At 45.7% G+C, this 25,243-nt stretch overlaps 1 protein-coding gene across 4 annotated transcripts in view; it reads left to right on the forward strand.

The window, feature by feature from the left end:
* BAIAP2 (BAR/IMD domain containing adaptor protein 2) overlaps nucleotides 1-25,243 on the forward strand; it is a 125,180-nt gene that overhangs the window by 94,723 nt on the left and 5,214 nt on the right. Inside the window, exons 7-14 of one of the 4 annotated variants that reach the window (XM_083427624.1) lie at nucleotides 639-791; nucleotides 7,520-7,747; nucleotides 9,118-9,319; nucleotides 11,419-11,620; nucleotides 14,224-14,292; nucleotides 15,743-15,893; nucleotides 19,292-19,326; nucleotides 21,452-22,064. In XM_083427624.1, coding sequence (XP_083283750.1) covers nucleotides 639-791; nucleotides 7,520-7,747; nucleotides 9,118-9,319; nucleotides 11,419-11,620; nucleotides 14,224-14,292; nucleotides 15,743-15,893; nucleotides 19,292-19,326; nucleotides 21,452-21,509 — 1,098 coding nt within the window. In that variant the 3' untranslated portion in view covers nucleotides 21,510-22,064. Of the gene's footprint in view, nucleotides 1-638; nucleotides 792-7,519; nucleotides 7,748-9,117; nucleotides 9,320-11,418; nucleotides 11,621-14,223; nucleotides 14,293-15,742; nucleotides 15,894-19,291; nucleotides 19,327-20,251; nucleotides 22,065-23,370; nucleotides 23,425-25,243 lie in introns of those variants that run through there. The other 3 variants (XM_083427625.1, XM_083427626.1, XM_083427623.1) reach the window with 3 other exon arrangements.

A 25,243-nucleotide genomic window follows, 5' to 3' on the forward strand; every position in this document is an offset into this window, starting at 1 on the left:
CAACCCCACGGACATGACAAAGTTCATTTCCATCCGTCCGGATTGCAACAGGTGAGATGGACAGCCTGTGTTTCAGCCTCCTCTCACATCTGAGTGGAAGCCCTTTCAAAGCGCTTTAACCTCATGGCAGCGGCACAACCCTTTTTTTTTGTAACAATCGGCACTAGAAAAAACGAGCACTACCCAGGTGCAGGCGAAGTAGGAGGGAGGCTGAGAGAATCTCTCTCTCTCTCTCTGCTCTTCTGCCACCCACACAACATCTGAAGCCCACGTTCTGAGTCAGGAGCTTTTGTGTGGGGGAGGTCAGATGACTAAGGATGGTTGGCGAGGGGGGAAAGAGATGCATTCTCTCAAGCCAGCGTATACTCCTGTTGCCTAGTGCCCCCTGCCGTCCGGCCTTGAATGGAACGATGGAAATAATTAAGAGCCTCGGACAGTCTGCAGTCGCAAAATGACCACACTCTCTGTTTTCCTCTGGTCCTTGCCATGCTTGATGCAGACCCTGAACTGAAGGGAATTCTGCTACAGACCAAGTGATGTGTTAATGCAGAAGGACAGCCCTCCCTTCCACTTTGTGCTGCGGCTCAGATGGGAACACTTGGATAACCTCTTTTGCTTTGTGTTTGTTTCCCTCCCAGTTCATTGAAGCTATCACCAACAAGCAAGGCGAGCTGGAGAACTATGTCTGCGATGGATACAAGATGGCGCTCACAGAAGAGAGGCGAAGATTCTGTTTCCTGGTAGAGAAGCAGTGCGCTGTGGCCAAGAATTCCCTCACCTACCATTCTAAGGTGAGCGAGTTGTTGTGTTGGAGTGCTGTACCATTGGACCTATGGGACGCGGGTGGCGCTATGGGTAAAACCTCAGCGCCTAGGACTTGCTGATCGCATGGTCGGCGGTTCGAATCCCCGCGGCGGGGTGCGCTCCCGTCGTTCGGTCCCAGCGCCTGCCAACCTAGCAGTTCGAAAGCACCCCCGGGTGCAAGTAGATAAATAGGGACCGCTTACCAGTGGGAAGGTAAACGGCGTTCCGTGTGCGGCTCTGGCTCGCCAGATGCAGCTTGTCACGCTGGCCACGTGACCCGGAAGTGTCTACGGACAGTGCTGGCTCCCGGCCTATAGAGTGAGATGAGCGCACAACCCTAGAGTCTGTCAAGACTGGCCCGTACAGGCAGGGGTACCTTTACCTTTACCATTGGACCTATTGACTCAGGAAACGGTTGGACGAAAAAGTCCCTCTGTTCATGCAGCCCCTCAGGAACCCAGACACAGGCAACGTTTGGGTCCTTGCTGACTTCTAAATTCCTAAAAACCAATCTATGAACTCAAATTACAATAGCAACTTCTCTGCCACCCCCAGATTGCAATATCAGTGATTGCAGGCCACAAATGGTTGCTCCTTTTCAAGGAAATTGAAGGAAAATAATGTTCCTTAATTCTGATGGGGATGTCCCACACCTTCCAGGTCCAAGTACTTCCTCTCAAGTTGTTCACAAATGTACACATGTTTATGAGTGAACCAAGTGTTGATGCCGGAGAAAATGTGCTTGCTTCAGTTTGTTCCGAGCTTTTCACCCCCTTGGACTGTCTTAATTTCCTATGCCTACTCCTGCACGATGTGTCCCAACAGAGATGCTATCCCCCACACCCCATATCTAGTAGTGTTTGTACAAAGCTACAGTAAGCATAAGGAGCCTTATACCTGTGGGCCCCTGCAGTAGTTTCCAGGATAATTAAAAACGAGAGCTTTCCTTTTCAAGAGCTGTTTCAATATCTGAAAACTATTGCAGGTGGTTACCTTCCTCAGACTGTAATATATCTGCTCAATTCTAGCACAAGAATAAAAGCACAGAGGCTCTGGAGGCCAGGTACCTAACCCATTCAAATTCATTTCAGTCAGAACAAAGCAGGAGGTTTGGGTTGGTACTGCTGCAGTACCAATATCAGCACCAACATTTTCAGAAACGTTTTAGGCCACTGGGGAAGTTTGTTCGGGTAAGATGTTCCCATCAAACCCATCCACTATGGTCTATTGCTCAAGAACGATTGGCCCGGACTGCATGTTATATGAAACATGCTTTAAAAAAAAAAAAAGTTATTGGAGTGGCCACTTTTCTTTTTGAAGGAAAAAAAATATTTAGGTGCTCAACAGTCTGGATCAGGGCCTTGTGTTGGTTTCCCCACCAGAAATTTCCCCAGCTATTAACTGCAGTAAGATGCATATAGCAACCAAGGGGGCAAAAAACTGCTAATCTGCATTGGGAGAACTAACTCAATCAGGGCTCTGCGTACCTCCTTCCCTTCAAAAAGTGGTCAGCTTAAGCATGCTTTTTAAAGCTTGTGCAATTTAACATGGGTTAGCTCTCATGTCTCAACAAGGTTTAAGTATTCTAACGCATATTAATTTGGTGCTGTTATTGTTTCACAATATTTAGATTCCTTGCTGTCCCAACCCCTAAGCAAATGTGTTCGAAAGCGTCCCAGCCACACAGGGTGCGCAGGCTCCAAGCTTGCTAAATCTACTTTTGTATGTATCTAAAACACTGCAATCCATCAACTAAAGCAAAAGTCAAGGTTGCTTCCAGATGGAAGTTTGTTGTAGAATTGGTGCCGCTCACACGCACACTTTTTTTTTTTTGCAAGTGCGCACACAATGTCATTGTTGTCAAATTGCCAGCCCAAACTTTAACATGTAATTTGGATTTCACCTCACAGCAGGGAAAAAAAGTGAGTAAAAATAACCCATTATATACATCTGCAGTCACTGCTGGTGTAGAATTTTGTCAGCATGTTTATGAGGTGATTGGTTTGTCATGTGGTGACATTTCTGTGGGCGCTCTCTAAGGCCGTACCCTTACTTATGTGTGTTCCTCACCTGAGCACAACCTTGCTGTTTTGTTTTTGGCAGCCCGAATGATGCAAGCATGCCTATTTCTATGAGCTGTTGCATCCTGGAAGGTCTATTCAAATTTCAACAACCCATTTAAAGAGAGCTGTTCTTTCATAATCTCCAAAAAAGTACATGTGTGAGATCTCCCTGGAGACTGTAATCTCAGAACACGCACCAGATTTTAGAAACAACAACAGTACAGAGGTCTTGTGCAATACCTCTGTTACCCTTGTGCAAGCTTTAGTAAGGCAAATATCACTTTTGAACAAGATCCCCTTAAAAAAACAATTGAAAATGGATACTGTCATCCATCCCCAGGAAAAAGCACAGCTTCCATTTGGCCCAATGTGAAACATAACCATAGGAGCCAACTTCTATGTGGGGGCCAGCCAGCTAGCCCCCCCCCCCCCCCGTTGATAGGCATTGCCATTCAAATGGTGTGCATGCACTGTGTCATGTGATCAATTATGCAGGGCGGGGCCTATTCAAGTTGGCATTCCTGAACACAACTCAGGGTATATCCACATTTACCTTTTGCCTTGCTCTTTCCAAGAACAGGTCCATGCTTAAAAAGTTGTGTCCAAGCCCCCACCCCCCCACCCACTCTTCGCCCTGGAGCTTTCCCCATGAAAACCCATTCTTTAGCACTCAATCAGAGCAAACTTCAAATTTTCTTGCGGATTGAGCACTAAAGAGCAAGTTTTCATGGGGAAAGCTCCAGGGCAAAAAAGGGTGCTTTGGATACAGAGCTTTCAAGCATGTGTTCCTTCCTGGAGAAAGGCAGGGGAGGATAATAGAATCCTAGAATGGTAGAGTTGGAAGGGACCCCAAGGGTCATCTAGTCCAACCCCCTGCAATGCAGGAATCTCAGCTAAAGCATCCCTGACAGATGGCCATCCAACCTCTGCTTAAAATCTTCTAAAGAAGGAAAGTCCACCACCTTCTGAGGGAGTACATTCCGCTGATGAGCAGCTCTTACCGCCAGAAAGTTCTTCCTGGTGTTTATAAATTCAATAAATAATAATAATTCAGTCTCCTCTTTAGGAGAGGGACAAATCCCATACATTTCACTGGATGGCAGGTGGTGGAATAGCAATGAATATCCATGATGCCTCTGAGCAGCTATGGGGAGTGTAAGGATTTATTTTGAGTTTCAGAATTACACTGAGTCCAGTCTTTCCCCCACACAAATCCATTCCTGAGCACCTCAGGCTTTCTTCTTTTCACCAGTCCATTTTTGTTGGGGTGGGGGAAGAGTCGTTTTGTGGTTATTGTTAAAAGATTAGGAGGTGGGGGTCAGAAACCCTTGCCAATCTACTGTAAACTTTCTAGAGATGAGCTGTAGATCCCAAAATACTCTCTGCCCACCTTTGCCAGAGATTCATTACAGACGTATTCAGTAAGTAGGCAGCAAGAGAGCCATCAGGTGGTGGGCCTGTGTGGATTCTGACTCCAGAATGCCATGTTCCACCATATTTTCCCTTGGGGTAGCCAAATAGCGAAATAATCTCTCTTGTAGATGCCCTTGATGGAGAAACAGCCTATATTTCTAGGCTGTCGGTGGACTCCTGCTGGTATTCTGAAGAAACATGCTCTACCTTTTAATTACTTCTTTCTTTGTATATCACTCATTTCATTTAACCATATCCATCTGGCAAGATTGAAAAGGTGTTTTTTAGATAATAAAGGGATTAGCTGAAAGTCCCGCTTAGTCATCAGCATCTTAAAGCAGTAGTGTGTGCCAAGCAAATTGACAACATATGCTAAGGGCCTTTTATATGTTGATGATATATGTAAAGCACAAGTTAAGAAAGAATTCTTTCCCCTCCCCCATAACGAATGGGCAAGCAGAATTGTTGGGTTTTTTCTTTTCTTTTTGTGGTTTAACACAAACTTAGGGCACTTTCCCCACCTCCTTTTTATTATTATTTAGACTTGTAGATAGGAATATCTTCCCTTAAAACATTAGCTTTGTGCTGAGGAGGTACATATGAACTTCAAGTAAAATGAGAATAGTAGCTGTATGATATATGTTTGTTTGTTTGTGTGTGTATCAGGGCATTGAGATCTTTGGGGGTTTGTGTTTAAATACTGGAGAGCCAGTGTGGTGTAGTGGTTAAGGGCAGTGGACTCGTAATCTGGTGAACCAGGTTTGATTCCCCACTTCTCCACATGCAGCTGCTGGGTGACCTTGGGCTAGTCACACTTCTCTGAAGTCTCTCAGCCTCACTCACCTCACAGAGTGTTTGTTGTGGGGGAGGAAGGGAAAGGAGAATGTTAGCTGCTTTGAGACTCCTTAGCGTAGTGATAAAGCGGGATATCAAATCCAAATAAGTATAGACTAGTGGATACATACCTGAAATCAAGCATTAAGGGTTCTCTAGCTATTTCAGTATGTGAGCAGACCAATTTCTGCTTTTGCAGTGGAACTTGACCTTCATCTGCTCCCCCATGTTCTCCTTACACTTCGATATGGATTTAGCTGGTATTCTGATAGTAAATCTTCCCTACTCCAAAACTCTTTTCTCCCTCTCAGACATTGGGGAGGGAGACATGATGTAGGGAGACTAAGGACATATCCCGAAAGGGACCAAGATGGAATTTTCTTCCTCCATCTCCCGAGTGGGAAGAAGAGGAGTATGCAGTGTGTATCCCAAAGTTGCACATCTAGTCATCCAAAGTAGGGCAAGGATGCTTTGCTTTCCACACACCCTGGCAAACCCCTCTGCTGTAGTTGCCGTACCCCATCGCTGTCAAAGCATGAGACCGACCCTTCTCCTCCTTGGCTTTTCCCTGTGGCTTATTGCTTGGGGCAAAAGGAAGTGGAGCACTACAGCACATGGGAGACTTGCTCAGAAACACAGTGTGCTCCCGGCGCATTGCTGTGCTAGCGGTAGGGTGCTATCAATATACAACGGTGGTTACTAGGCTGCAGAGACCAACCTCTCCATAGCAACAACACTGTGTGCAAGGAGGCCCGAGAATAGCCTTTGGCAGCCTCCAGGCAAGCATTAGGTTAGTTGCGCAACGGGGGGGGGGGGTTGATAACACAGCAGTGGATATGCAGGTGCTTTGGGTTCTGAATAGGAGTGGGAAAAGATGGGGCTTTTCATAGAACTTTCATAGTTTTGGAATGTCTGAAGCAGCTGCACAAGCAAGTAATAGTTAAGTGGAGGAGGGAAGCTCCCTTTGCCTGAGGATGTGGTACTCAGTGGCAAACATCATTCCTGCGTTGCCGGGGGTTGGACTAGAAGACCCTTGAGGGTCCCTTCCAACTCTACAATTCTATGATCAGCTTTATTAGGGAGGGGTGGGTTTTTCTGTTTTGTTTTTTGCAAGGGTCATGGCACGCCTAGTTAAACTTATTCTGAGATTGCTCAGGCTTCACCTCTGCTACTGTTTACATAACAGAAAGCATTCATATTGAATTGCGTTTGCGTAAATAATAATAATAATAATTTATTATTTATACCCCACCCATCTGGCTGGGTTTCCCCAGCCACTCTGAGCAGCTTTCAACAGAACATTAAAATACAACATTAAAAGCTTCCCTAAACAGGGCTGCCTTCAGATGTCTTCTAAAAGTCTGTAACGTGTGACTGGTTAGGGGAAGTGGAAAGCAGGCAGGAAAGTCTCCTGGACTCCAGTCAATGGCAGTCAGGTGTTCCGAGGCTTTCTGCTGCCTGATATTGCCAAGTCTTAAACCCATCTCTCCTTTTCAATACAATAGTAGTAGTTGTAGTAGTAGTAGTAGTAGTAATAATAATAATAATAATAATAATAATAATACTAAAGCTCTGATATCCCAGAAATAAGTCAGAAATGTCACACACAGAAAAGAATTTCCCAGCACTGGGAATACTGACATCATTCATTCATTCATTCATTCATTCATTGCATTTATATCCCGCCTTCATTTCCAAGGAGCTCAAGGTGGCCTAAAAGGTTTTCTCTCCCTCCTCATCTAATCCCCACAACAACCCTGCGAGGTAGGTCAGGCTGGGAGGCAGTGACTGGCTGAAAGTCACCCAGAGCTTCATGGCCAAGTGGGGGTTTGAACGGCAGGCTCCCAGCTCCTTCCGTGGCTTCCCACCTGCTTAGCAAGAACAGACAGTTTGGTAGTGGGGATAAGTTCACCCCTTGTAGGGAAAAATCCTGGGATGAGAACTTGCCCAGACTTTGAGCTCGCTTTATTTCTCAGATGTGCTTTACCTGAGCAACTACATCCCAAACTATATTTTAAGATGTGCTAGGGGGAACTTATTACTTCCCTTCCATTATAAATACTTCATGCACCTTATTTCACTGGCCTATCAGCTGCCATTACCTACGTATTCATTGTCTTTTATTGGGCTTTATCTTGTTTATAGCTCACATGGGACCAGGATGAATCTCATTCACTGTCTTTTAACTAGACAAATGGTGAACAACTTGGAAGAGTGTCCATGTGGTACAAATTCATGTCTCAATTCTCTCAGAAGCCAAAAAGCTGTGGTGTGGGGGTTCAGCTTAGAAAGGGGTCTTGTTGTTGTTGTTGTTGTTTTACACAAAACCTTCAATGGAAGCGCTCTCTGTAGGTACACTGTGCTTTCTGCTTTTTTCCCCACACTGCTCTCCTTTGTTTCTTCAGGGGAAAGACATCTTGGCACAGAAACTCCCAGTGTGGCAGCAGTCCTGCTCCGACCCCAACAAGATTCCAGACCGTGCTATCCAGCTCATGCAGCAAATGGCCATCAGCAGCAATGGGACCATCATGCCCAGCCCCCTCTCTACATCCAAGTCAAACCTCATCATCTCAGACCCTATCCCTGGTGCCAAACCACTCCCTGTCCCACCAGAGCTGGCACCTTTTGTAGGAGTAAGTACTGCATGTGGGGGGGGGGGACCCAGGCAGGTGGGCGGGATTTCATGTTTCCTCTTTCAGCAAGGTGCAGTAGATCTAGAATAACGTTTTGCCAACATGGTGCCCTCCATATAGCCCAGCCAGCATGGGATTATGGAAGTTGCAGCCCAGCAACACCAGGAGGGCACCACGTTTTGGAATATTCGTCTTGTTCTGAGTCAGATGGTCAACCCACCTATCTCAGTAGTGCACGCTTGCTGGCTGGCAACAGCAGCTCCCCAAGGTTTCTGGGCAGGGGTTGATGCCAGAGTTTGACCCTGGTGGGTGCACTTGGCATGCAAAGCACGTGTTCTACCTGTAAGCTATGAGCCTTCCCATTAACCTTAGCTTGCACAGTTAACAGAACACAGGATATTTCTGACTTCAGGGTTACTGCCATTCTCTGCTTGTGGTGCAGTGGGTCAGTGTGTCTGGCTGTTAAGCAGGAGGCTAGTGGTTTGAGTCCAGGCAGGGACGGCTGTGGGCAGGATTCCTGCATTGCAGTGGGCTGGACTTGATGGCCCTCAGGAGTCCCTTCCAACTCTGCAATTCTATGGTTAGGCATCCCCTGCTAAAGATGTATGCTTTTGCATGCCCCCTCCTGATTAATACAGTTGGTTATATATGACTTTCTAAATATAAATATATATACTAAAAGGGGGGAAAGGCATGTTTTGATATGTTTTGCACTGAAGCAATGGTGGGACACTTGGATTGCAGCTCCCATCAGCTCCGGGCAGCATGGCCAAATGAGAGCAATGCTTCGAGGGCCGGGATTTCCCCAACCCTGAACCGAACAGGTTTCATGGATGTGGCTGTTAGAATTCCTGCTCCGTGATTGCAGTCATGGGATTGTTGTCTTTCACATGACAGTATATGTTTTGACTCCACAGAGTGGGAAGTGACGAAAACAGGATGTTTGTGTTACTGTGTTCCGTGAAGTGGGACTGTTGTCCTTTGTTCTTTTTCTCTTTGCTGTCTGATGCTAGAGAGAGAGGGAGCCATGTTGCAGTGCTCTCTGTGTGTTTATATGTAAATAAAGTAGATTAGCCAAAATGCTGAGTTGCTGAGGTCTGTCACGCAAGTTGCGCAAACTCAGCGGATTCCTAAGTGTGCCGATGTTCGGGCAGAAGAAAGCTTTTGAAGCTCCTGAACAATCAACCAGGAAGGAGAGAACATGCCAGCTGGGCATGTGTCTCTGCCAGGGTTCTACTTGAGTGTAGGCTGAACTCCTGACAGTGGCCACCTACTTTGCAGTTTTTGTGTACTGAAAGCTAACTGTCCTTCCTTCCTTCCTTCCTTCCTTCCTTCCTTCCTTCCTTCCTTCCTTCCCCACCCGACTACAGCGAATGTCTGCACAAGAGACCATTCCAGTAATGAACGGTGTCTCCAGCTCAGAAGGCGAAGATTACAACCACTGGTCCGACAGAAAGCCTCCTCAGCCTAAGTCCTTATCCCCACCCCAAACTCAGAAGCAGCTGAGCGACTCTTATTCCAACACGCTTCCCGTGCGCAAAAGTGTCATGCCGAAAAACAGCTACGCAACCAGTAAGTCAACCTCTCTCTCTCTCTCTCTCTCTCTCTCTCTCTCTCTCTCTCTCTCGAGTTTACTGGCATGTTCTGTATTCTGTATATTAATTTCCAGGGCTCTGCATTTTGATGTTTGGAATGTTTGCTCTAAGCCGCTTTGGGCACAGGTTATTGTGCAAAAAGAGGCATATGAGTAAATCCAGCCATTCTCTCAGGAGGCAGGTGCATATTTAGACAACCTTGCAGCAAACTCTCACCTTTTTTTTGGAGTGAGCCATCTTTCTGATGCTGGGTGGAATAGCCACTGATATTGTTTCAGCATCAGTGAAGTGGGAGTGGGAGAAGGGGCATCGAAATACATGGAGGAGGGTGGCACAAAACTCTCTCACCTGCATTCCCTTCTGCCCCATCACGTACAGGACAATAGCGCTAAGATCAGAGCTAAGTCCCTGCCTGTTTCCTTTTGCTGTCAAAAGAGCAGGCAGAGGCTTAGTGCTTAGATCACAGTTAGAAGATTCCTGTGCCTGATGTCACGTGACATCAGGTGACTGGCAAGTGGGCATGGTTTGCCCAAAATGGACTTGTGGGGCAAATACAAAGGCTTCGCCCGTCTAATTAGACACACAGCCTGGACGTTCTCAACTGTAGCTCCAAATGGTTCTAGCACTCTGCCCATTTCTGTATAATTTTAGAAGAAAAGAGCCATATAGGGATAGCATATTTTTTGCAGTAATGTTCATAACAACAGGTACAAGCTAGACTACCGTATCTGCTGCTGCTTGGTTGTAGCAGTGGATGAGTAATCTCTCTCTGCAGGGTAAGGCGAAGTTCATGGCATTGGACAAGAGTGATGGGCTACCCTACTGTGTCGCCACTGCTCCTTTCTGTGCCATGACACACAGGCATATACCTTAAACCTTATTTAATATTTGCTTTAACAAGGAGATTGCTCAGTGCTCCATGTCCATGTGGGTATTCCATGCCAGGAAACTCACCCAGCCTTTCTTTTCCCTCCTGTCCCCGCTCCTTCGCTGCCATTCACAAGCAGGAGGGAAAGGTTTAGGGTGATGAATGAAACTTCGGGTGCAATAGGGAGCTTTGTTTTGCACAGCAAAAACAAAAATAATAGTGGGGTGTTGGGAAAGTCGCCTTGACCCCAAAGCCTGCAAAATAAGGAATCTAATGGGAGAGTGGTCCATTAAGTGGCCGATATTAAGAATATGCTCAAGGCCATGTGTCACAATTATGAGGGATGCAGATTAAAACATTGGGTTTTCTTCTTGCACACTTGCATTACTGTACTTGTGTTGCCAACAGTGAAGTAAGAGGTTTTATGAGTATGTATAAGTAATATGTTAGTTAGGTGGTACTGGTGGCTTGGGAAGCAAATCACTCAACGCTGTTCCTTTTAGGAGGGCTTGGTCACAAGATGTCTCCCATAGATCACAGCCTGGCTCTTTTGTTGTCCTTGGAAACTCGCTCTTACAGAGGGACTGCAGGACTGCATTCAGTAAATTTACTGATACCATCAATCCTTATTTTTCATTAAAAACAAAACTTGTTTGTTAGAAGAATTTTCTTCCGCAATGGAAACAGTTCCTCCAAACCAGCACAGAAAACAATGTAAAACCTGTTCTTTGTTAACCTTTTGCGTTGAGATGGCCCCCAGCATTTTAAAGTAAAAAGAATGGGCAACATTGTCAAGCTTTTGAGTTTTCTTCACGTTGAGGGTTCAGGTGGCAGGGGTTAGTGGAGGGGTGGCGCTTACCTGACCTCTTGTCACCAAAGTCTTTGTGGCTTACCAGGACAGAAGTGGGAGGGGAGAGGCAATAGCGAGGTCAGCAGGGTGCAGATGCGTTGGGGAAGCCAATCCGGTGCTGCCCCCAGTGCCCTTGCAACACACTGGCCTCCCCGCTGCCTTCCCCTTCCCCTTCTTGTAAGCCACAGCAAAGCTGGCGATGGGTGGTCAAGTAAATGCCCCTTGGCACACCACCCACTGCTCAGTGTAGACCAGCTTATGAAATCCTCTCCAGGGCGAGAGCCAGTTCTGATATTCCAGGATGAGAGTCCCAGTCCTGCGAGCCAGCTTTGTTAATCCTTTTCTTTTCCCACGCCAGCTGAAAACAAGACTCTGCCCCGTTCCAGCTCCATGGCAGCAGGGCTGGAAAAGAACGGCCGGACAAGAGTACGAGCCATCTTCTCTCATGCTGCCGGGGATAACACCACCCTGCTGAGCTTCAAGGAAGGAGACCTCATTACGTTGCTAGTGCCTGAGGCCAGAGACGGGTGGCACTACGGAGAGAGCGAGAAGACAAAATTGTGAGTGCGGTTGCTTCTGAGTCTTGAGAATGTGGGGGGGGGGCTCCCTCTTAAAGGTGTTCATTTGACATCACCTTCTTTATCCGAGTACCTGGAGGCAGTACTTCTGCCTTGCCTCTCTTGCACTCAGGTGTCTCGGCTTCTGAACATTCACATGCATAGCATAGCCCAGATCAAAGCTGGGATGATGGCGTCTGTGTTGTTGGTCCAGTATCTTATAAGAAGGTAGGGTCAGAAGGCCAAGCACGAAAAGTTCCAAAACTGTGCAAGCCAGTATTTATTGGGGGGGGGGGGAACAGTGTATTTTGTGCATGGGGCTCTTCTTCACACTCTCCTTCTTCGAAACACATCTTGAGTTTCCAGTAAATTGAGGTGGGTAAGCATTTTTTTGGCCCAACTCTCTTGAGAGTCACAGGACAGCAGTGGGTGTGGCCAAAAGTGGTCCATTCCCCATGCATGGACGTACATCCCAGTCACCCCTTCTCTGGTATACTATAGTGCTGAAGCAGAGAATGGGGGTTTATTCCCTATTGCCCCCTCTGTGCTGCAGCCCTCTAGTGGCGAAGGGGCATTAGGAGTAATAATCAACTACAGTAATACCTCCGCGAACGTCCGCCTTGACTAGTGTCCATTCCGGTGAACGTCCGTGGCAAACCTGGAAGTACTGGAATGGGTTTCTTCCGGGTTTGCCGCTCACGCATGCGCAGAAGCACAAACCTGCCCTGCGTCCTTTTCGGCTAGTGGTCGGGGCTCCGGAACAGATCCTGGCCGCAAAACAAGGTATGACTGTAGTGGGGAAACGGATAATCAGATCAGTCTGCTGATGAGCAGGGGGAGGCCTGCATCTTCTTAATGGCGCTAAACTGGGCAGAGAAGTTGAAACCTAGCACCATGATGACAATGAAAGTTGCTAGGTGCTCTGATCTGATTATCTGGGGGTTTTTTTAACTCCCCGAGGTAACCAAACTGGGCCAGGGGGCTGGATGAGGCATGCAAGTTCGCCACTCCTGGCAGTAAATGATGCCTATGACCCTTTTGGAAAATATTCTTTACACTTTGTATCTTGTGTGTTGCACTGTGGTTGGAGTTTGGTGTGCCAGTATGGTGTAGTGGTTAAGAGCGGTAGTCACGTAATCTGGGGAACTGGGTTCGCGTCTCCGCTCCTCCACATGCAGCTGCTGGGTGACCTTGGGCCAGTCACACTTCTTTGAAGTCTCTCAGCCCCGCTCACCTCACAGAGTGTTTGTTGTGGGGGAGGAAGGGAAAGGAGAATGTTAGCCGCTTTGAGACTCCTTAAAGGGAGTGAAAGGCGGGATATCAAATCCAAACTCTTCTTCTTCTTCTGCCAACGTGCGGAGCGCATAATGAACATCTCTGCCCTCTGCTTTGAAGCTCCCACCGTGTGGAAGGAAGAAGTCTTAACCGGTGTTAAGCATGCCAAAGGGAAGTTAAAAGGAATGGCAGAAATTGCAGGCCTTTTCACTCCTAGAGTGTCTGTGGCATAACATAGAACAAAAGCTGTTGCTGGGTTAGACTGCTACAGCAGGGCTCGCTTTTTTGCACAATATGTTTGCTAAGGAGTAGAGGAGAGCTTGTTGCTTGGCAACGGTTGTGTAGGTAGGTAAGCTCCTCCACAATCCCAGAGTGTTTGTAAGCTCTCACATAACCAGGATCTTGAGTCTTAAAAGGTCCTAAATCTGGAGCTACAGCGTTCTCCAGTATTTCTCCCAGCAATTACCATTCTTTCCAGGGGGTCTGGGAAGAACTGAATCTCTAAGCGCAAGATTCAGGTGGCCTGATAAGCAGAATTGGGGCTTGAAGCCTTTAAGGTCAAAGGAGAGTTCGCTGACATGCACTTGAGTTAATAATTTAGCCCAAATGGATGCCCACACGGTGAGAGATGATACTGGCAATAGGGGCAGTTTGGCTGGTGAGCCTCTACAGCAGGGATGGGTAATGTTTATTCGTTGAAGGGCCACATTTACCCTTCAGGGGCCACATGTCAGTGGTGGATGTTGGATGCTGATCAGTTGAGGAAGAGGAGTTACTGCTGCTCGTTTTTCATTTGGTGTTGATCTCATGACTGCATCCTGTCACCCCCGAGTCAAAAACCACTCGCCTATCAAAAATACAGAACATGCCACAAGAAAGTGTCCAAAATTACCGTATTTTTTGCTCTATAAGACGCACCTAGTTTTTGGAGGAGGAAAACAAGAAAAATAATAATCTGAATCCCAGAAGCCAGAACAGCAAGAGGGATTGCTGCGCAGCGAAAGCAGCGATCCCTCTTGCTGTTCTGGCTTCTGGGATAGCTGCGCAGCCAGCATTTGCTCCATAAGACGCACACACATTTCCCCTTACTTTTTAGGAGGGGAAAAAGTGAGTCTTATAGAGCAAAAAATACGGTACTTGGTTCAGAAAACATGGTTTGGAATTTGAGGCTCATACAAAATGTACAAGAGCCTTGAACCTGGGCAAATTCAACTGAGGGAGGTAGGCTGCCCAGTGCTGTGATTGTAGCAGTTTTAAGTGGGGGTCCCCCCCCCCCAGTTTAAGAGAGAGAAATGACTTTTAACTCCTCCTTCTGTTAATCTGTACCATAGGAGAGGCTGGTTTCCTTTCTCCTACACACGTGTGCTGGACAGTGATGGGAGCGAAAGGTTGCACATGAGGTAAGAAGGTTGTGTTGTCTGCTGGCTTCCACAGAAACATGTGGCGTTTGAATGACGTTTGTATTTATAGAGATCAGCCCCGCCCTTGCTGAGCCAGAATCCGTACCTGTCTTGCATTGCCCTCTTTCTGGCTCCTCTTTTGTCAGTAACCAGCCGTACCTGCTTCAAGTTTGTCAAACCAGTATGGCAGGCTTTGCTGCCAAAATATTTGGTGTCTGTCTGCCTCTCTCTCTCTCTCTCTCTCTCTCTCTCTGTGTGTGTGTGTGTGTGTGTGTGTGAGAGAGAGAGAGAGAGAGAGAGAGAGAGAGAGAGAGAGAAGGAACAGCCCAAAGCAAATATACTTTTGATGGAACGACTCCTATCGCAATGTTTTGTTAGTGATAAACACAATGGGCACGGATGACTAAAATTGAAAGAACCCAGGCCTGGGTGTGGGGGAAACGATTCCTTGAAAGAATGAAGAAAAATCTGCATAAGTAGATGCTATGGCATCTAGAGAGAGAGAGATTTGCTGGGCTTGTAAGTCATCATTGATTCCTCAGTTGAAAGTGAGGAAGGGGTCATTTCAATGAAAGCATTCAGATGATTTACTTATTTGTTTTATTTAAGATGTTTCTATACCCCACCCTTTGGTCCCTGCTGGTCCCTGCTCCTGGGTTTGCAGTCTCGAAACGCACGACACTAGAGGAAAAATGAATGGCAGGGAGGAGGGTTAAAACAAGCTCAAGCACGATTCCTTTAGTGCACTCACACTGTCTATGCAATTTCTGGCGGTCTAGAAGACAGAGAGAGGGAGGCCTATATCCTAATCAAATAACAGTGGCAGTTCTCACTGTCTTGCCCTTGATAAAGAGCAGTCCCTCCCTGGAAGCAGCTTTTGCTCTCCGCCCCCCCCCCCCCCCGGTCATATTCGGGAGCAGAGCAGGGAACAATATCCAGGCCAAGAGGGACAAGATGGCTCCTGTCACACAATTCTTCCCTCAAGTCATCTGACAGTTGGAAAATTTCCAGGAGGGGACTTGATGGATTTATCTCCTGCCCTTGCCAATTTCAGTTGTGGCTGCCTTGCCCTCCCTTGAAGTCCTCTTCTCCCCTCACGCCAGATCAAATTCAGGATCATAGCTGGTGACAGGCCAGGAGCACAAAATAACTCATTTCCTCAGGCAGTGGACTTAATGGCAGTTAGATATGTTAGTAATTGGCTTCTCTGGCCATCCTCAGGTAAGACGGGCATGAAGAGAGCAAGTTGGTGGCTTAAGTGCTGGGAAAGTACTCCTAGCGAAAATTCTGTGAAGTAGGAAATTTTGTAATCATTGCCATCAATTTATTTATATCCCGCCTTTTCCTCTGACGGGACTCAAGCCGGCTTACATATAAAAATGAGAAGTGATAAAAACATAGAAAGCCAATTTTCCTACGTTTGCTAAGCAAATTGTATCTATTTCTTCAGCCAAGGGAAAAGCAGTAGCACAGGAAACCTGCTGGATAAAGATGACATCCCCCCTCCAGATTACAGCATGTCTTCACGAGCTTTCCAGTCACAGAACGTCAACACCTTCAAACAGAGGCCGTACAGTGTGGCAGTGCCTGCTTTTGCCCAGGTGAGGAACCTTACTGGGAGGGGAGAGGCGCTGTCTGTTGGTGGATGAAACCTGCCTTAACTGCCTGCAGCAAATTTGAATTTTCAGAGCATGAAAGTTCTGCTTTTGGCAGCGGCATTTTATTTTCCTGATGTCAAACTGCTGCTTTTCTTTTTTTCAAAGAAAGCTTATTGTTACATCTAGAGCAGGGTTTTCCCAAACGTGGGTCTCCAACTGTTCTTGGACTACAACTCCCATCACCCCTAGGTAGCGGGAGCAGTGGTCATGGATGGTGGGAACGGCCTGAGATTGGGCTGTGAGTGTTAAAAGTTGCTTTTCTACTTCACAGCTCTGAGCAAAGAGCTTGCAGCTTCTGTCTAGACCCGGGGTGCAAATGTTGGCGGACTACAACTCCCATTGTTCCTGGCTCTGCTGGGAGCTGGAGTCCAGCAACATCTGGAGGGCCCACAGGCTCCCCACGCCTGTTCCACTGGCTGGCTAGATGTTCCAGCATGCAGGAGAGGGTTCCAAAACTGAGAGAGAACCTGCAAAGATGTGTGGGCCTGTGGTTGGGAAAACTAAGCTGCCTCACCTAGGCAAGAAAGCTGAAAGCACCTATATGCCAGGGTGGTTTTAACTGAGCAGCACTAGCAATATCTGTTTAGGTTTATTCCTCCCAGTGGGGACAGAGGAGTAATGGTGGATGGATTTTACTGGGGGTGTGAATTATTTGCATTTCGTGGAATGTTCACTGGGCTGTATGCAACAAGATATCCAAGCCCTTCCCCCCCAACATTTTGGGATATATTCACTTGGGTTTTTCCCCACCCCCACATTTCCTGTTGCCTATAAAGTATTTGGAGACTTATCCAGAGTAGAATGCTGGGAGGCAGTCAAGCCACTCTCTCTCTCGATGCAGCAGCTAAACCTAGGCTCTCTTTATGGCAGACTCTAGTTTCTTGCATGTGCCGCACCTGCAGAAAATGAAGTTGCCCTTGTTTTCTGTAGCCAAGCAGCAGCAGCAGAGCTGGGCCCAAAGCACAGAGCTGCGTCTGCGCCTTGGGTGGATGGGAGGTCGTTTTGCTAAAAGGCGTCCTGGTTGAGGCACTGCTGAAGTGAACATTCTCCAAGTGTCTGTTTTCTAACCTAGGTCTTTTTACGAGCAGGTGAGGCTTAACTTGCCAACAGGTGCTTATGTTCATTATTTGTAGGAGTACGTTATGCCCTACGGTTGTGCAATTAATGAATATTCCAATGGCCTCTGCCAACTGCTACCTGCCTCCTACCAGCCTTATCCTAGGTCAACAGCCGTAAGTCCCAAGAACGCAATGTTTCCATTGGGGTTTCTGAGGCCTGTTTTCTGCCTGTTGCGTCTTTGTGGCTTACCCAACTTGGGTAATCCTGCCCCCTCTCTCCTTCCCATCCGCATTCTTCCAAAAGAATGCATTTTTGGGGAAGTGGAATGAATCAGAAGGAGAAGCACGAACAGAAACTATGGAGAATAAATGAACCCATTGGGAAATTATTGATGGGTGAGGCACAAAGAGTGGCAGTAAAACAGCAACGCAAATACCCAACTGGTAACATTTGGCCGTTCTATGAGTGTCTACTGCTAGAAATGGGTTGCTCACCCGTCAACAAAGCTTATTTTTCCCCCCTTACAGGTTTTCAAATCATAGAGAACAGGTAGCTAACATGGTGTCCTCCAATTGACTAGTTGAGCAGCTGTGCTGCTGTTTGGTTGAGTCTAGCCTTCTTGACTCTTGAGCCACAGCAGTTGCCATTGTAGTGCCCTGCAGAAGGAGCTTGATTGCCAAACTTTGGCCATGTGGACTGGGGCTGATGTGAGTCCCAGCAACTACATCCGTTCCCCTGGCACAAGTGAGCCTGGCAGACTCGACTCAACCAAATAAGACTAGTTGTTAAGTAAAAAGGTTGAGGGGATGGATGGAAGGATGCAGATAAAATCAACCAAGGTGACTGGAAAGCAAAAGGAGGCTCACTGGTTGGAAAACGTTTGCTGCTGAAGCCAGTATTTTGCAAAAGGTGTACTATTGTTCTGAGCTGCTTTGAGCTCAACTTTGTTGTTAGTAAAGCAGGATACAAATATTAAATCAAAGGCAGATAATCGGGGACGATTATTGCTGTCTAAAGTATTTATAGCTGGGACAAAACAGCAGTATTTTGGTTACAGAAGAAGCTAGGGCAGTGGAACCGACAAAACTGCAAGTTTTAACTGAGCATAACTGTGATAAGATTAAATTACAAAATAATGGTAGTTTTGTTATTTTTCCGGAACAGGAAAATTGTTTGGTTTCTTAAATGACTGGTTCTGAGGCTTTGACTTGGAAGCCTCCCTTCCCACAATCCCAGCCCAATTGCAGATAGATGAAGGTTTGTTAGTTATTGCTGCCAATAGGTGCTATGGCTAATGACCCTTAGTGAGACTTGGCTTGGGTTCAGAGCTAAGCATGGAGGTTAAACTTGATTGAGTGCTGCCCCAGCATTTATGCTACAGACCGTCAGCCCTGAGCAGCTGAAAATTGCTGCCTGGTGGGAACCTTGATATTTTTGTCCAGAATAGTAAGTGGTATTTTTAAGTAAGGAGAAGGAGGAAGTGACTGGAGTTTTCCAGGGAACATTCATAGTCCTGCATTTGGCAAGCATAGCCCGCAGGATTTGAGCAGGGCTGGGTGTCTTCAAAATGTAAGGCACACACATGCCTGCTGGAGCTCTCCAAGCTCACAATTTCCCCCTTAAATGTTGATGGGACTTTGAAGTGCATCACATCCAGGCTTGTGATTTGACTTCTCCTGGGACCCATTCGAGCAGGAAAAATAAGTGTCCGTCGTTTTCTTTATATGTACCCATCGGAGCATGGGGATGAAAGAGGCAGGCTGCATTTCTCTGTGTGCTGCTGCTTCTGTTTCATCCATCTCGCTGATGCTTGGAAGCCATCGCTTTGGCATTTTCTTTTGAAGACAATCCTCAAAAGAGATGAGACTATGCAGAGTCCTGTGCTTGCTTTCACCAGACATTGCAATGCCACCAACCTGCTTTTTCCACAGGGTGTTTTTGCAACAGCCCAGCAGCAGCAGCAGCCTGCACTGCAACTAAAAGTTAAGAGACCTCTTCTGTCCCAAGTCAAAGCTGAAATGTCAGAGCTCAGTTTTTATCCTTCTCCTTCTACAGCTTTTGCTACCCAAAGTCATATTCTGGTGAAAGGGACGTAACCCCTTACCATTCACTCTATGGCTTTGGTAGCTAAATCTTTCCTGAGACCCAAACACTTTGACTCTGCGCCAGAACACGGTTGATTGTCAGTGTTGCTTTTGTTTTTCTTCCATTGCTGTATTTTGGCAAATGTGGTTTCTTCTGCTGACTTGACACCCTTGCTTTCTTTTTGTTCTCATCCACAGGGACTGGATGACTATGGAGCAAGACCCTCAAGCAGGTAAGAGGCTTGGACTTTTGAACCCATCATAGATACATAAAAAACACACACACAGACACACACACAAGGGAGACAGCAGTATCCCTGGATTGCATACAGCCACTTCCCCAAGCAGGCACAATCATTTGGCGCACTCTGAAAACAGCAATTTCCAGGGCTTAACAGCCACCTGCCTTTAAGTGCAGGATACAAGGAGTTTAGGTTTTGATTTATTTACATTTATTTTATCCCTTCTTCTGCCTGGAACCCAGCATGTGCATGGATACCAGGTGGTCTCCCATCTAGACAACTATGGTTTGTTGAAGCCGCAATGAGCTCAATTGCTGCCTGCCCTGCTTTTCCCTCTCTTCGTGAATTCCAAGCATTCCTTGCAAACCAGAGTTAGACTGTGGTTTTTCTCAGTCTTAGTTGATAGGGAGCAGCCACATGAGAGGACAGACAGTATTGGGGGACAAGACAGCACTGGTAATATCTTTCTGGACTGTGAAATATCAGGAATGTAAAAAGAGTTCACTTACAGCAGAAAGCCTTCAAAAAAGCTATTTATTATAGGAAGCAGAGACTTCAAAACCCATGATAAAGCAATACTTTTTATTAGGTCCAATCAGAATGTCACAGAATAGTGAGCAAGCTTTCAAATTCTCCATATTTTTTTAGTTGTTAAGCACATGGCAGCAGGCAGCAGGGTAGAGATGCACGTTGAGCCTGCAGCAAATCTCAAAAGCGCAGTGGGACAGCCTAATAGTATCTTTCGCCTTTTAGTAGTCTCTCCCCCCCAGCCCCCCGCAAGCTTCTAGGCCAAAGGGGATACTGCATGGCACTTAAGATGTGTTGCTGCTTTGGTTCTTGTCCATCGGATGCTTTTTCCTTTCGTGGTGCAAGTGCGGTTTGGCAGTATCCTGTCCTTTTTCTTTCTATTCCACAGCGGCAGTGGCACTTTGGTATCAACAGTGTGAGAGAAGGAACCTTGACTAGAAATGGCAGCTGCTGCTTGGAAGAGTTTTCTGCTTCTCTTCTCTTTATTTCTTTTCTTTTCTTTCTTTTCCTTTTCTTTTTCTTCTGCACAATTTCCTCCCAACTACCCTCTTTTTTTAAAAAAAGTCGCCCTTCTTCCCCACCCCGGATTTCTATTGTGATTGTTAAGGAACCCACGGTGCTGCAACCCTCTCCACACTCCCTGCCACTTGCAAAAGCAAAAAAACCCTTCCGAGTAGAAAATATTAAAACGGGAATTGTTAGATTTCGCAGCAGCAGCCGCCGCAGCCGCCTCAATGCAGTTTACATTTAACTCGATGGAAATCCTGCATCTCTCTCTTTCTCATTCTCTCTCTTTGTACTTTGTAAATGGTTTTTTAAATATATATATATATATAAATATAGTCCACAACCCCTTTTCAAAGGCTTTAATGTGAGCTGCACATTAATAGCAAAATACATGGATATTTTTTTTCCTTAAACAAAAAAAAAAAAAAGAAATATCTATATCTAGCTATCTATCTAGATGGATAGTTATAGATAAGATATATCCAGGAACAAATATGCATGGCCTATGGTGTACGTACTGTTATTTCAGATATCTTTCTTTGAACTTTACCATGATGCCAGTTTTTTTTTCTGTCAAAAAAAGGGGGGATGTGCACAGAGAGGTTTATAGGGAGGCTGGCTGGAGCAGAGGCTGGTTTCTCAGTGAGGATTGGACTGTTAACCTGATCCAACCAACTGAACTGAGCACCAACCCAGTATTCCTTTTTAAAAGGGGTTTGTTTTATATATACATATAATATATATATATTTTTTGTAGGAAGGTATTGTTACCTCATGGTTAGCACTCTGGGGTAGTGGATCCAAGTTGGGATTTCGGGGTGTGTGTGTGGGGGGGGAGGAATATTTTGTCCATTTATGCAGCTTTCCAAATCAGTCCAAAGACTTTTTCTTTATGAAAGTGAAGGGGTGGTCCTCCCCGCATCCCCCTTTTGCGCAGAGGGGCGTGGGCTGGATGGAAAGAACCACGTGTGTTTTGGGGGCGGGGCGGGGTTTTGAACTTTTGGTGATTTCGGGCAAAGTTCAATTGCTTCATTTCCTAAAACACTGTCAATCTTCTTTGTGTATTCTTGATTAACTTCAGAGGCAAACCGGGTAGGATTGGAGTTAATGGCTACTGGTATTGCTTCTTCAATCACTGAACTCTGTGAACGTGGCCCCCCTGTTAAAGACTTTCAACACTTTCAGTTCCTGTTGCAAAGTCTACAGTGTAAAGCTGTATTCCTATGACCCCAATGTGATTAAAAATAAATAAATAAGACAGACAAAATGAAACTCAGAGCAAAATATTTTATCTGTGTTGGAGGCTGCTGGCAATATTATCTTGACTATATGTATATATATAAAAGATCTATCTCTACACACATAGTAAAAGTTTTATTTGTTTTCTATAATAGACTTGGGGCATATGTAATAAGAACCTCCTTCCATTGTTGTCATAACTTTGCTCAAAAAGACTTTTTACATCCAGGGTATTCTGTAGTAAAAGAATCGATGTAGAAAACAACAAAGCAAAAAATAACAATACACAAAACTTGTGTTAAGGATTGTAAAAGTGATGGGGGGAAAGTTCTGTGTTGTTTTTTTTAAAAAAATAAATAAAAGCAAAGAGTAATAAATAATAATAATGATGACAAATAGTCGAAGAGAAATGTGCCCTGTACCGAGATGTTTGAATAAAAGTTTGATTTCCTTCATCGAGTTGGGCTTGGGTGATTTTCTTCAGGGTTTTGGTTTTTTTTTTAATTTCCTTTGTCACGAACAAGCCCTGCAGTCAACAGTGTGTGTTGCAGGTATTTTCTACACCTCTAGGATGCTGAAAGATCCCACCCTGCCTTCATCAATCTTTTGTCCTCTTTCCTGCTTCATCCTTGTCCAACTGCGATCTCTTGAATGCATGGAGTGCTTTTAATAGCTGTTTTCACAGTAACCTTTTCAACAGTCCTAAGGATCAAACCGTAATCATTCCAGTATTGCAGATGGGATGCTGAGGCCGAGAGACCAACTTGCTCAAAGGGGCAAGTGGGGCATCTGCCCTGAACCTGAGCTTTTGACGCTGATCCCCTAAATCCAGCAGAAAATTCTTTCCAACAAACCACACGGGTCAGCTGGCAGAATATTAAACAGGATATTTGTCAGGGATTTATCACGGGAGAGCTTAAACCCTGACTAATAGGGGTTTTATCCAGCATCATATGGAATAACCTGTTCAACTGAATTGTCGGGGTTTGTCGGTTTGTTTGCTTAACCAGTTTTTGCCCCTGCAGTTGGTTGTTTTCATCACAGCAGCTTGTTATCGTATCACTGCATAGCAACTACTTTAGTCTAGTGAGCAAGTAGCCTAGCTTCACTAACAGCTGGTCACTACCATACAGAATTGTGAGGATACTTGAGGGTGCAGTAAGCTCAGCCTCTCCCTGTGACTGTATGAGATAAAGCTGGTGCAAGCAGTTGCTTTTCTTCCCACGGCCATTTTTATATCCATGTGACGATCGAAATTATCACACAGTTGCTTGGCTGCCTGAAGGTTTCAGCATGAAGAGGCTCTGTACAATTATCACCATGTGATCTTTGTTGTGATTTGTCACTCCTTTCCCAAACGCTTCACGAGTCTTGGAAGTTATGAAGACCCAAGTAAAGGGCGACTGTTCTGCGAATTTCATAGAAGAGGAAATAGAATGTGGGATGTTTTTGGAGGATGACGTTTAAGCCAAGGAGTTGTCGTTTCATTTTAGCCTCTGACCAGTCTAGAAAGGACCAGGGCCTCCATTTTTTCTCTTCCCTACAGTTAATCCTTTTAATTGCCATTCATTAGCCATAAGTTGTATATTGCAGTAACAAATGCAGTTTGCTCAGAGGAAACCCCTCCTACCTGAATGTTGCGTGTCGAAGGGGCATCATCAGCTCCTGCTCTAAATAACCGATTCCTCCCCAATTGTTTATGGAGTGTGCATGTGTGCAAAGTACAAACAGCCTCTCTATTTTTCCATTTTTCCATTACAGCTCAGATGTTGAAGTGGCCAGGTTTTGAGAGGTGTCCCCTGACTGTGTATAGTTGTAAGTTCATCATTATTTCCTCCCACATGCCAACTCCTTTCCCTTTGCTCCCACCTCATTCCTAAGAGCGCTCTGGACAGACTTTTTTTTAAATGCTGGTGAAGGGTGGAACCAGAATATGGGGATGGAGGGATGGAAAAAATTACCGCTGCTAAACAGCACTATTGGTGAATTCCGTTCTCCACCGATGATCAGTCAGTTCAGAGCTTGACTCACTCGCTTGCCACTCGGTCCACTGGTTGAAGTTTCTTTGCCTTTTTCCGGCTGACGGCAGCTGGATTCTCTTTCCTCCTCTGACCTTTGGAGCAGCGCTTCCCTTTCTGTAATCCACTCCTACGTCCGCACAACTCCTAGCATAATGCCTACCCCAAACCTCCATGCTCCTCACCCTTTTCTTTCCTGCTACATCACTCCTAGGGTTGAATTTTTCATTGGGTGCATCTAAATCTGGGCAGCTCTGGGGTCTCTATCTGGTTTCTAGCTTATTATTAGGAAGCTTTTTGCACAGCCGTAGTGATAATCTGCTAAATTCACTGGACCTCGGGGCCACTGGCTTTCTTACCCCTTTAATGTGATGGACCCCCTCTGGTTTGTTCCTGTTTGGTTTCCTGTCTTCCTGCCAGGGCTCTGTCCTGGAACACAGAAGATCCAGTCCAAAAGTGCAGGGTATGGACATCCATGAACAGAAAGAGCCCTGCACCAGCAATGTCTTTCCATTGACTTATGGGTTACAACAACTCCATGTGCATGCTGGGAAATGTGTGTATGGAAATGAATATTGAGTTGCTGTCCCAACACTTGAAATCATTTGGTATATCCTGTATGCACAGAGGGTCCCCATACATGTAAGGATATACTGACAAAGAATTAAGTAATGTTTTCTGCACAGCTGCTCATGTTTTCAGCGATCTCTTTGTTTTTGCCCTGTGATTCCTACACCAATATATGTATATACACTTGGGTTTGCACTCCCCACTAGAATTCAAGTCCTAACTGTGTTGTTGAACATGTTGATCCAGGTTACATTAGCCAAGCCAGGTATGTTGATCCAACAGAGTGGAACAAAAGAAGTAATCTCAGAGCCAGGGAAGAAGTATGGTGGTGATAAAATAGATTTAGTTTCTGCTCTCCCTGCCACCCCAACTCTGAACTGAACCTCAGAAACCCAAGGAAGTCTCTATGCTGCTTCTATCAGGCTCTTGGAGTTTACCCCTCCTTTTCTCGTTTGCCATTACAAAAATAGTTAACTATTCTTTGATGAGTCACAGTGTGAACAATCTTCAATACTTTCTCCTCCTGTTTAAGTTCCTTTCAGCTTCAAGAATCTATTTTAGCATCCCCTGGGAGAAAAATGATCTTAGCCTCTGCATTAATTAAGTTGGGAATATTAATTGCCTGTGCTTTAAAAATAGGATAATTAATCTTTGCTGCTGTGAACTGAGCAGACCTTTTTAAATAATCAGCTCTGGCTGCAAAGAGGTGCTTTGCTCCGGAAGAAGGGTGGCACTCCTATCCATACCTGCATTAGGGTGCCTAGTTCCCCCCCCCTCTCTTTTTAGGACTGGGGTTTGGGGCTGCTGCCTTAGCTTTTTGTACTTAGGTGTGATGACAGGATTCAGAATCATTGAACTGGAAGGGACCCATGAGGTCGTTCAATATAAACTCCGCTGTGTTCAAGATCTGCAATGCAGGGTTCAGTTATAGCATCTCTGGTTAAATACCTTCAGCAATACAATCTGTTCTGTTGAACAGCTTCTGCTGTTAGCAAGTTTCTTCTAATGATTAGCCAAAATCTGTTTTTCCTCTAATTTCTAACCAT

Source organism: Podarcis tiliguerta (genome assembly GCF_965153285.1).
Source record: "Podarcis tiliguerta genome assembly, chromosome: 2".
NCBI lineage: Eukaryota > Metazoa > Chordata > Lepidosauria > Squamata > Lacertidae > Podarcis > Podarcis tiliguerta.